At 42.5% G+C, this 13109-nt stretch overlaps 1 protein-coding gene across 1 annotated transcript in view; it reads right to left on the reverse strand.

Annotated features, from left to right (window-relative positions):
- The window catches only part of GLDC (glycine decarboxylase), a 98429-nt gene extending 89937 nt beyond the window's left edge, over positions 1-8492 (reverse strand). Inside the window, exons 1-2 of the mRNA XM_039217118.1 lie at positions 8238-8492; positions 7626-7704 (exon numbers count right to left, since the gene is read on the reverse strand). Coding sequence (XP_039073049.1) covers positions 7626-7704; positions 8238-8492 — 334 coding nt within the window. The remainder of the gene's footprint in view (positions 1-7625; positions 7705-8237) is intronic.
- Between the last annotated feature and the right edge of the window lie 4617 nt (positions 8493-13109).

Consider the following 13109-nt stretch of genomic DNA (forward strand, 5'->3'; position numbering starts at 1 on the left):
ACTTAATAACTCATTCTAATCAATAGAAAGTGGTGCTTTAGGATTCCTAAGTGATGCTATAGGAATTCCAAGACTAAATCATAAAAAGGATAGCTTCTGCCTGGCTTTCTTTCTCTCTTGAATCACTGGCTCTGGGGAAATCCACCTGCCATGTGAGGACACTTAAAGCAGCCCACGGAGAGACTTATGTGGGAACGAACTAATACTTCCCACAAACACCCAGCACCAACTTGCCAGCTGTCATGAATGAGCCACCTTGCAAGTAGCTCCTCCAGGCCCAGATGAACGTCCACCAATATGAGGCAGCAATATCATAAGAGTCTGAGCCAGAGCATCCAACTTGGCTGCTCCTGGATTCTTGACCCTTAAAACTGTGAGAATAATAAACATCCAATAAATATTTAAGCCATGGAGTTTTACAGTAATTTCTTATACAGCAAAGGAGACTTTCATATTCTAAAGGCTTGCACAGACTACTGGAGGCCTAGCTACTTCCAAGCTAAGGTTGTTTTCTCCCTAGCAAAGCATTAACATTAATACAGTAAGGGGTTCCTGGAGAAAGGTTATACTCTGTATTTGCCACAAGTAGTTGTCAATGGGCTGCAGGTTATAAGGAAATTTAGTTTTACCTGCCATTTCCTTCTTGCCTTTGTTCCCCACATCACTATGGAGGGGTAACTTTGGGGTTCCAGGAAACTGAGTCTATATGTTACTGGAGATTAGGCTATTGATGGGATTGCCTTTTTCTGGTAAACTGGTGGAGACTCTTTATCAGTTTAACCATTTGTTTTCTATCCTTTCCTTTGTCCTTGTGATGAGGGAGCATGGGCAAGCTAAGGGGAAAGTGGGGACTAACAGCACACACATACACACACCCCTCCATGTGTATGATAATCCTTGGACATTCCAGGCTACCCAAAACCAGGAAAGGACAGAAAAACAAATGGTCAAACTGATAAAAGTCTCCACCAGTTTACCAGAAAGAGGCAATCCCATCATAGCCTGAAGTCAGGAACTCCCTACTGTCTTAATGCTTTGCTAGAGGGAAAAACAATCTTAGCTTGACAATAGCTAGGCCAGTAAGTATGTAAAAGTCTCTTTGGAAACTCCCCCTCCCCCCTCCCCCCCTCACTCCGTAAAATGGTCACCCCCAGACTTATAGTGCAGCTCTTTCTGCCCATAGATCCTGTCCCTATGCTTTAATAAAATCACCTTTTTGCACCAAAGACTTCAAGAATTCTTTCTTGGTCCTTGGGCTCCAGAACTCAAGAACCACCTGCACCTCCCCATTACCCCAAAACTTCATTTGGGCAGCCTGAAGTGCCTGAGGAATATCACACATAATCCCACTTGGAAGAGGGGTAGGGTTGGGCATGCTAGCTTGTACTTTGCTCTCAACCTGGCTCAAGCTCCCTCATCAATTTTATTTAAAATTTTTTAAATTTAAATTTAATGTTTATTTTTATTATTTATTTTGGAAGAAAGAGAGAGCAGGGGAGAGACATAGAGGGAGAGAGAGATAAGGCCAAGCAGACTCCTCACTGTCAGCTCTGAGCTGGAGGCAGGACTTAATTCCACAAACCATGACCTGAACCTAAAGAGACACTCAACCAAGCTACCAGGTACCCTAGTAAGCAATTTCATTTATATAAAATATATTTGTTGATGCTGGATGAAAAAGAAAAGTTGTTTTTACATGTTATATGTTCTTTGTCCCAGTCACAGGACCTATTTTATTTGGACTCTCACCAGCATATGCTTACATATTTGTATCCTTTATATGTAAAAAATAAGTCCCAAACATTTTATTGCTAAAAATACTCAATTTATAAAGACTGAGATTTTAAGTTTGTGTTCTAATTTTTAAAAAGGGAAAAAACTGGGGCATCTGGGTGGCTGAATTGGTTAAGCATATGACTTCAGCCTTAGGTCATGATCTCACAGTTCTTGAGTTTGAGCCCACATCAGGTTCTCTGCTGTCAGCACAGAGCCAGTTTCAGATCCTCCTGTCCTTCTCTTTGCCCCTTTCCTGCTAGTTCTTCTTAAAATAAATAAACTTTAAAAACTAAAGATAAAAAGGGAAAAAACTGATTATATTTTAGAATGCATGTTTCAAAATATTTTCATTTCTCCACTTCTATTGGGATATACCTCCACATATTTAACTGAAATACCCCTGAAGTATAATAAAAACTATATATGGTCTTTGTCTTTGGAATTTCTTGAGGAATAGGATTCCTTTGTTATTCATAAGAAGCCCTTTCGATCACACCTAAAAAATGATATTAAAAAATCACACCTATGCTAATAAAGTGATTTAGGATGGTGTCCCTACATAGTCTCAGGATGGGGATAGTGAGAAATATCAAAAAAGACCAAGTGGTAAGAGGGTTGGAACTTTCTTAGCCTCACCCACAGACCACTAAGAGGAAGGGGTGGAGATAGGAGGCTACAGATTAAGCTCCATAAAAACCCTTGGATAAGATTTGATGAGCTTCTAGGATGGCTAACATATCCACATGCTGAGGGTGGTGAACTCCAAGTTCCACAAGGGAATGAGTTCTTGTGCTCAAAATTCTTATGGACCTCACTTTATGTACCTCTCATCTGGTGAGTCATCTGTATTTTTTATAATATTCTTTACAATAAACTGCTAAACATATGAAAATGTTGCTGAGTTCTGTGAACTGCTCTAGCAAATTAATCAAACCTAAGGAGGGAGTTGTGGGAACCTCCAATTTATAGTTTGTTGGTCAGAAACACAAGTGGAGTTGGAATTGGCATCTGAAGAGAGGACAGTTTTGTGGGGTTTAGCCCTTAACTGGTAGGATTTTAGGCTATCTCCAGTAGATAGTGTCAGAATTGAGTTAAATTTGTAGAATACCTAATTAAAGAATTGATTTGTGGTGTTGGAACATACACTAGAATCCCTGAGTGACTGACAACATAATTATTCTGATAAGATTCCACGAACAGGACTACAACAATACTAAAATACTTGCCTAATTATGCTTTCCATGCTGCATTTGCCATTTTCTTTTCCCAGTGAAGACACTGCTTTTATTCCTTTGCCATTTTCCCCTTCTTATACAAACTATTTTTAAACACCAAAAGAAAATAGTCAATGTCAAGGTATTGTCTTTGCTTTTAACTAGAGATGATATGTTTCAACTCTTTATGTTGTTTCAGAAATCCCATTTCTCCATCCAACTTCACATCATTTCTGAATAATCATAGCATTTTATCCATACTTCTCATGGCACCTGGGACTTTTTAACTTCTGACATATTTATATTAAGGTAAGATATAAGCTTGAGGACAGTGATTATGTTTCCTCATATATTTTTCCTCACAGTGCTTTGCGCATACTAGATGGCCAATGAACACTTTGCAATTTAGGCAATAGACTCACTGTCCAAGGTTATCAGTCAGATCAGCAGCCATTTGCCTAATAAGAATTAATGACAAAAGTAAAAGGACAAGATAGAGTCTGTGAGAGACTGAATACACAATGGCCAGACTATATATTACCACAGAACTTTCACCCACAACCTGCAGCAACCTGCTCAAAAAACCAACATCTTTTCTATAACAAATTCCAGAAGCCAGCCTGCTGTAAGTTATACTTGCAGAAAGCCAACTTGTTATTTGTTATCTTCAGTGACTATGCAGCAAACTGCACAATAACTTATGTAATAATTGACCAAAATTTCTTGGCCAGGACTTGATTAATAACTGACAGCTACCTTAATTTTGGTGCTGGCTTCCAGATGTTGGACCAACCATAAAAGCCAAATATACACCCTAAACCAATCACACAGGATCCCCAGTCCTACTTGGCTCCCTTATATCTTCTGCACACCAATAGCCCACAACAGGAGCATTCCTGAAGCCTTTCCTTTAGTTCAGGATAAGGCTTTCCCATTCCTCTGACAAAACAAAAGGCTGACTCCCTTGCTATAACAAGTACAGAATAAATAGTCTTTGCTTTTCTCATTTGGTTGGTCTTCATTTATTTCCACAGCTGCATAATGAAAATCCACTGGTATTAAAAAGACAAAACAATTCTTATAAGCTGGGAACTTGGCCAGGAAAAGGCCAAGGGTGAACCTTGTCACAAACTGAGGAGTCTACAGACAGAACCCAATGATGGTTATCATCCAGCTGAAAGACACCTGACATCTACAGCCTGGGGAACAGTTGTCCTGTTTAGGTGTCCTTGAGGCCAGTGCAGGAGAATACCCAACCCTACTTGGGTGACATAGTTACCACCTGCAGCTGCATTACACAATACTCCTTCCGTTAACCATTTATTAAATATTGCTCTAAAAGATGTGGCTTAGAACACTAAGTTCCCACAAGTCCATCAATTGTGACAGCTCAGCTGCTTAGTTCTGGTTGAATTATTTGAATATCAGAGAGGTTAATGTCTCCCTTCTTCCTCAGCATGTTCACAATAAGCAATGTGCAATTTTGTGTAAACTTTAAACCCTGCAGCTTCTGTGCAGTTCTGGGCTAGTTCAGTCTGGTTAGCTTGAGATGACTTCACTGAACATACTATAGAGAGGCATACCATAGCTAAAAGTGATTGGCTTGGTTCATACACAAAGTACTTTGAAACTTGGTATTATAAAATAGTTATTGTAGAAAATCTAGAAAAAGCAAGGTAATAAAAAAGCTAAAATCATCCATCATGGCCCATCCAGGGAAATGAATGCTGCCATTGACATATATCCTTCCTATCTTTTTCTCTTTATGTGTATGTGGTTGAGGGAGAGTAGGTTCAATTTAACAGGATAACAGGATTTTGAGTTGATTAGCTTTGCTTGTTTCTTTGAAACATGATGTACTGAGAATTCAACTGATAATCAAGGTATTCTTTCAAAGCACTTAAGTATCCAAGGGGAGGTGAGCAACCCTCAGGAGATATGAATCATCTGATTCTGTCAGGCCACTCTGTCCTGTACATGGTCCCTCTGCTTGCAGCAGCTTACCCCAGCCTTGTTCATCATGATTCTTCCCTCAGCACCCAACCCTAGTTCTGCACCCATCCCTGTCTCTGGTAGTGGGCTGAGTGCTCCCACACCTGTACTGTCAGCATGCCACTGCATTTTCACCAGAGCAGTTGGCAAATGGCAGAGGGATTCTGGTGTGATTGGATTTGTGCATATCAGTAAACTGGATACTTCAGAGTATCCAGGAGTTTTCTACTTTGCAGAAGGCACAGTGAGGGGCGCCTGGGTGGCTTAGTCGGTTAGGCTTCCGACTTTACTTTCGCTTGGGTCATGATCTCGCGGTTCGTGGGTTCGGGCCCCGCGTCGGGCTCTGTGCTGACTGCCAGCTCGGAGCCTGGAGCCTGTTTCAGTCTGTGACTCTCTCTCTCTCTGACCCTCTCCTGCTCACGCTGTCTCTCTCTCCTAGAAATAAATAAAATGTTAAAAAAAAAAAAAAAAGAAGGCACAGTGAAACAGTGGTGTAGACTAGTGACTGGAGGGTGGACAGGGGAACTGTGTTGTCTGCATCAACTTCTGCCTCCACTGCAAGTTATGACATATCTCCTGTATGCTATCATTTCATCCTTAAAACATCCTTAAAACTTACTTTATAGGGTTGTACTAAGGACTAAAATTAGTACATGAAAAGCACTTTTAAAAGTACCTAGTATATGGTAAGCACTAAACAAATGTTTGAGATTATTAAATTATGTAAGAACTAACTCAAGTATCTCCATAGTGCTTACAGCTCAGTCTTTTTACTCAGCAATGATGGCATTTAAGACTCATTTAACTGACAAGCTCTTATTAGTTTCCTGTGTATACGGTGAACAAATATTAAGTCCAGAATTCCTCTCTAACTACAACAGAAAACAAGCATTCAACATTAAACAGTTTAGGTAATGATGCTCTACTAAACTAAATGGAAATGCTACTACTAGAGTTTACAGGGACCAGTTCTTCTCATGTGGAGAACATTCATTAACCATGCATGACATGTGCACACTACAGAATAAAACATTGATGCCTTTCTGCCACATTCTCTGCCTGCCTCAACCAGAGCTCACTCTTCCAAGAAGCCAGCTTTGTTGGAAAGCCAATTCACTTCAAGGTGAGGGGAAGGGGGTAGAACCTGATGGTGCAATATTTTCTCTGAGCCATCTCAGAATAACCAGATGGAACCAGCTCCAAATCTCACAGAAGCCACTGGGTTTAAAGTTTACAGTTAAGTTGCAATTACTTATCAGAAGTCCACTTTCAATGAAAGAGAGGAGGAAAAATGGAATCCCCCAATGTTTACATTATTCAGCTGGGAAGAAGCAGCTGTGTGGATTTGAGCCCCCTGCTGGGCTCTGTGCTGAAGGCTCAGAGCCTAGAGCCTGCTTCGGATTCTGTGTCTCCCTCTCTCTGCCCTTCCCCTGCTCACTCTGTCTCTCAAAAATAAACATTTAAAAAAAAAAGAACATCTTATGTTAGAGTATATTGTAAGAATGGGTGACCCAAACATTTTCTGAGCTTGAAAATCTCAGAAATGCATTACCTAAGGCTTGCTTTAAAAATATACAACTCTTAAATATATATATATATATATTTAGCCAGCTGGAGTTGGGCTGGCTTTATAATTCAAGTTGCCTACTTTAAAACAAAATAAATTTCATCACTTCTTGGCCTTTTGGCTATGATCAAGTATAAAACAAAGTTTGCCACCCACATATCCTTTCTGTCCTAAAACCAAAAACAAAGAGCCTTTTCTTCACCTGACTCCAAAAGTATAAGTAAGAGATAACATCTCTGTGATTCAAACCCCAGATAACCCCCAAGAAAATTCTTTCCTGTTTAAGAGAGAGAGAGAGAGAAAACTCTTCAGCTCTGCCTGATCCTTTGACATATGGATTCTTGTCTCAGTCCATGGAAGTCAAGTACTCATAAAAATACCCAAAAGTATCTGAAAGTCAGTCTTTAGGACTATTAAAAATATTTAAATGTGAAACAAAATTCTAAGTAATTCTATGAGTAAACTAAGCTTTTTTTAACCAGGCACAAATCTTATTTGCACATTTCTTTATAAAGATTATTTGAATTTGAAGAGTACTGCTGCCTTACAGTAGGTATAAGTAAATGAAATTGGACATGAGATAAGAGAACAATTTGAAGCTGCTGTGATATAAAGAACCTTGGGCTGGGAGGCCATGTCTGCCTCTCCTCCCATTTTTGTCACTTCCCTACTCATATTGATTATAGGCAATTCCTTTTTCCTTTCAGGTATCTTGACCTGCACAGAGGTGATGACATCTCAACCCAAAGGATGTGAGAACCATGGCCTGGGACAGTGCCTGGGAAGTGGGGAGTCCTCCACAGTCTTGTGCACTGCCTTCCGCGGGCAGTTTGCTGGCGCCTAGATAAAGAGCTAGAAAGGCGAGGCATGGACTCCAACCCAGGGTACAGAACTGATTGCTCTGGGCACTAAATATTCCACCCTCTCCCTCCCTTTAAGGTACTCGCACTGTTTAATTTTAATAAAGATATTCCCAACCCTGGGCAATCCTAACCAAGAGCTGGATTTCCAGTGACTTTAGAAGACAAACAGGCCAGAGCAGGCAGAGTCTAAGGGGCGCTCTCCCGGCAACTTACAAACAGGGTCTTCCATTTTCAAGGGTCGTTTCAAGCGGATGCTGGCAGGCACCGTCTTCTCAATCAGTTCATCAATACTCTAAAATGAAAACATAACTCCGTGAATATTAAAGGGAAAGGAAAGTGCTTCTGAGTTAAAGGAGTCACCTCTGTGTTTTGCATCTACAAAGGCTTGTGGGAACCTCATTTAAATCGCCTAATTAGTGTTTCTTAAAAAAAAAAAAAGAACTTTGAGCAAATCAGAAATCACTTGGAGGAAAGTAAATGGATTGGGGTAGTGATTCGACAACTCTAGGCTGGATTTCAGTCAGCAACCAGAGATAATTGGATAAACCAGGAGGTCCTCCTTTTGCAAAGTTAGGGTTCATCAGAAGGGCGAGTTGGGTTGAAAAACATAAGGTTCTGAGGCGCGAGAAGCGGGTGGAGAAAGTAAACGAGTGAGAGAAGGCTGGAGCAGGGGAACTTGCGGGTTCACTTCCACGCCAGGGCCCAAGATCGGGGTGCAGGTCCCACGCTGAGCCAAGCAGAGCTCGAGGTGGAGGCCGGGAGGCCCAGCTGGCAGAAACCGGGTAAGGCGGGGTGAGGCCTTGGAGGGCCGGGTGGGGTCCTTACCGCTAGCCCCAGGGCCTGTAGCATCTCACTCTGGTCTTTGTCCCCGGGGCCGATGTGCCTCCGAGCGAAGTCGTCGTGTCTGGGCAGGAGGCGCTCGAGGAGGCGCGAGTCCCCAGCCCTGCTGCTGTCCCCGCCGCCGCTGCTGCTGTCACGGCCCCGCGGCACCCGAAAGGGTCCCTTGCCTCCAGCCAGGGGGCGGCCGCCCCCAACTCCGCAGCCCAGACGCAGCCCCCAGGCCCTTGCGCACGTCTGCATGGTCGCGATCACAGTCCCCTGCCCCGGCCCGCAAGAGTCAGCAGCACTCTCGGCCCCTTTGGGTCACAGTCCTCCAGGTGGCGGCTGCCTTCGTCCTGGAGCCGCTTCTCTCTGGACGACCGCAGGACAGATGGATGTGTGCCAGTGGGCAATGAATGGGAGCCGCGCTCAAGCTGAACACGCGCGCAAAGTTGTTGCTCCACTCGAGGCACCTGCCCTGCACACTTTAAGTGTCGCCCTGAGGGCGGGCGGTGGGATGGGGCCTGGAAACCCTCAGCCAATGGGAGTGGACCGAGGGGCGGGGGCGGGGCACACCCCGCCCCGCCCCCTCTCCCTGCTCTTTTCTGGCCCGCAACCGAGTCCCGCGCCTGGCCCAGAACCTGCCATCTTCAGTCACTACTCTATCGCTGGCTGATGAGATCAGAGCGCTCCATGGTGTCAGGAGCAAGGTCTGGTACCACACTGGCGTGGGATCCGGCTGCACAGCGACTGACAAAGTGTCTGGGGAACTAACTGAGGTGAAAGAGGGTTTTGACAGGGAGGCCAGACTCTAATAATTAGGCTCCCTTCATTAATTTTAGGGTTCCCTGTCATATTTCATAGAAACCAATATGGGCAGACGAAAGTTTTTTTTTTAATAGTTGTGGTCTTTTGGGACACCTGGGTGGCTCAGTTAACGCATCCGACTCTTGGTCTATGCTCAGGTCATAATCTCGTGGTTGGTGGGTTCCAGCTCCGTCTGTACTGACAGCTGGAACCTGCTTGGAATTCTGTCTCCCTCTCGCTGACCCTTCCCTCCTCACACGCGCGCTGTCTCTCACTCTCTCTCTCTCTCTCAAAAATAAATAAACATTTAAAAAGTTTTTTAGGGGCGCCTGGGTGGCTCAGTTGGATAAGCGTCGGACTTCAGCTCAGGTCATGATTTCTCAGTTTGTGGGTTTGAGCCTCACATGGGGCTCAATGCTGATAGCTCAGAGCCTGTAACCGGCTTCAGATTCCGTGTCTCCTCTCGCTCTCTGCCCACCTTCCACCCACCCCACCATGCTTGCATGCTCTCTCTCTTTCAAAAATAAAATAAACACTTTTTTAAAAAATTAAAAATAAAAATAAATAAGTTTTTTAAATAAAAAAATAGTTGTGGTCTTTTATAGTTGTATTGTGGGCAAGTTACTCAACCTCTGAGCTTCAGTGTCCTCATCTCACATAGCTGGATGGGATTTAAAGAGATTATGCTGTTGAAAGAATTGCCCTAACAGTGGACTTGAACCACTTCTCTCTCCCACCCCCAACCCCTCTCTCCATGTATGTGCTGAGAGGGAAGAAATACAAAAGATATTGAGGTATATATTATGCACATCATCCTACTTGGAAAATTTTATAAATCTAAACTATCCAGCTATCTCTTGAGATTTTTATCAGAAATGAACTTTTGGGGCAACTGGCTGGCTCAGTGGTAGAACATATGACTCTTGATCTTGGGATTGTGAGTTTGAACCCCACATTGGGTATAAAGATGACTTTAAAAAATGACTTTGGGGTGCCTGGGTGGCTGACTTGGTAGAGCATCTGACACTTGGTTTCAGCTCAGGTCATGATCCTGTGGTTGGTGAGATTGAGCTCCTCCCTCCCCCTTTGGTGCTGACAGCATAGGGCCTGTTTGGAATTCTCTCTCTCCCTCTCTGCCACTCCCCTGCTCACACTCACCTCTCTCAAAAAAAATTAAAAATAAAATCTTTTAAAAAATGAACTTTCAAAATTATTATTGTCCTAATATGAGGAAGAGAGGACATGTGCCTTCAGAACATTACTTAGGCCACAGGTAAGCAAAACTCTTTTTTTTTTTTTTCCTCCTCTTAGCTCCCTTCTTCAACCATCCTATGTGTATTCTCGGTTCTGTAGCTGACAGACACATAAACTAGGCAAAGGGGCAGGAAAGTATAAAAGAAAACAGTAAGAAAAATGTGTGTGTATGGCAGGCAGGGGTAACTAGTGAGCTAGAAGGGCTGGATGTCTTTAAACAGTTTTTCATCCATTTGGAATTGAAATTATAGCCTGCATAAAAGTTGGGAGATACCCTCAGTGTAAGATGTGATGGGGCAAAGATCTGCATTTATCCCTATTCCTGTTTATGTACTCTGTATCACAGGGACTGGAAGCCAGAGAATTGTATCTCCCAGATTCCTTCGGCTCTAGGGTTCTGGATGTTATTAATCTTCTGTCAACAAGTTACACTTGTGCAAGAATTGGAAAATAGAATAAAAGCAGAAATCATTTTATTTCTCTGACAGCAGCAGACAGTTGCATGAGTGGCAGCAGACACGAGTGCTTCCTTACTAGTCACCCACAGCACAGCTGTGTCCCTCAATAGAAATGTCCTTTGGTTTTCCAACATCAGAGGCTGCAGGAATTTCTCACTGCCCTGGACTAGAGCTTCAGTGGTTTACCTGAAGATAGGGATGGTCTTCTATGTTTTGCTCTTCCAGTCCTTCCAATGGTTTTATATGTACCTATTCCTGGCATTTTAATCCTCCTCTGCCTGAATACTCCAGGTTTTCTAAATGAACCTTAACATACTATAACTGAGACCAAAAGTAGCTTTAGGAAACTGACCCCCAAAGATAGGAATCTGGGATAGGCTATCTAACCTGGCTCTGTTTGAAGTAAACACTAGTGGAAGTTTGAAGTTATCACTAGTGGAAAATGAGATCATGATAGTCTTAGGCATGAAATAGAAACAATTGCTTATCAGTGGGGGATTAAGTGCCTATTGAAGGCAGGTCTTTGCTAGTTGCTTGGTTGGACAACAGTGGTGGAAATGATACCTACAAGGACTATTGGGAGGGCTGATGGCTTCTGGATGCCCTGGATAATTTACAGGATAAAATGGCAGTTCAGAGGACTAGAAAACTTCACCACTCTAAAAGAATCTCTAAACTTGTTTAGCTGCAAAGTATTTACAAATCAGACCCAATGTTTGATCCTGTGAATTGCCCAATGATCATAAAATTTGAATTCACACCTTATTAGGTCTCACATGTGGAAGTTTTGGCTTAATTAAAAATCAAGTGTTAACCTAACACAGGGACATTTTGGTAGTTTGGGTTGAATTTGACTATCTTGAATCCCCAACTTTCAGTGAGTCCCCCTGCCAACTAAAGCAACTCCTCATACCCTCTCTGACACGCTGATCATCCCTTGCTTTAAGATTCTGTAATGGTTTCACAAAAGCATTAACCTTGCAAAGGTATGTCAATTATTCTTTACCTCTAGATCCACAACAAGACTCTGATCTCAGCATACCCTGGGAAGATGAATAAGACACCTGACACTAGAGGAGAAGCTTACAAAGGGAAAAAATTGTAAGATAATTGCTAATGTATATTAGTACTGGATGACTTCAATGTAGGAGTGGGTTCTAGACCAAGGAAAAAGAAAACTAATATTGAAATTATTGATATGCTCGTAGCACCAAAGATTCTGGATTCAGTGTATTAGCTCAATCAGTCAGGAGTGGCTCTAGAGTTTGCTGAGTTGGTTGACTGAAGCCAGACTCAACAATGGCCTTCATTAAGTTAGGTTAAGATTCTAGAAATTGGTATAATAGAGAAAAAATGATCCAAAGGCTTGATGAGTTAGGAATGTTGGGATGGATTCATCATGTGCCATGTACTCTTTTACCCTTTCATTGTATCCCTCAGGAGGGAATGGACGATAATCACTTCACCTAAACATTGAGAAATCCATTGGTAAGAGGAACAGTAGTATTATTGAAAAACTGTATTTTCTGTGTCTGCACATATGAGGTGATAGTAGAAGATGCCACTGTTGAAATACATTCCTTGAGGGGAGCTTGGGTGGCTCAGCCAGTTAAGCAACCGGCTTCAGCTTGGGCTATGATCTCATGGCCTGTGGGTTCGAGCCTTGCATCGGGTTCTGTGCTGACAGCTAGCTCAGAGCCTGGAGCCTGCTTCAGATTCTGTGTCTCCCTCTCTCTCTGACCCTCCCCTGCTCATGCTCTCTCTCTCTCTCCTCTCCCTCTCTCTCTTCTCTCTCTCTCTCAGAAATAAATAAAAAACATTAAAAAAACAAATAAATATTTTTTTACAAAAAGAAATATGTTCCTTGGAGTACCAGAGTGCTAGAGGCCAATGGCAGCACTAGAAAACAGAAAAGGGGCAAGATTGCTGTAATGGGCAGTATAATCAGAGTGGTAACTAATCAGTCTTGATCCACAGGGATCTTTGGTGCTCACTAATTAATGATCAGCCTATGAACATCATACTTAATCTGGTGAACCAAAATTTGATGTCACTCAAATGGAGAGATCCAGTCTCTCAACTAGTTCTATTACTTTAACTGGTTCATAGACTCAGAGCCTCCCAGATGAAGGGGATCTTAAGAAAGAACACCTGAGAAAAGATCTTATGACCCTGTTATAAGTACACACTATAAATCTTCCTAAACTCCCCTACAGATAGGTGTGGCCATTCACCAAGTGTGATGGTTAATTTTATGTGTCAATTTGGCTAGGCCACAGTGCCTAGATATGTGGATATTTCTGTGAAAATGTTTTTCATGGAAATTAACATTTGAATCAGTGGACTCTGAGGAAAGCAG

This window comes from Hyaena hyaena, unplaced genomic scaffold (genome assembly GCF_003009895.1).
Source record: "Hyaena hyaena isolate Hyena2069 unplaced genomic scaffold, ASM300989v1 scaffold_675, whole genome shotgun sequence".
Classification (NCBI taxonomy): domain Eukaryota; kingdom Metazoa; phylum Chordata; class Mammalia; order Carnivora; family Hyaenidae; genus Hyaena; species Hyaena hyaena.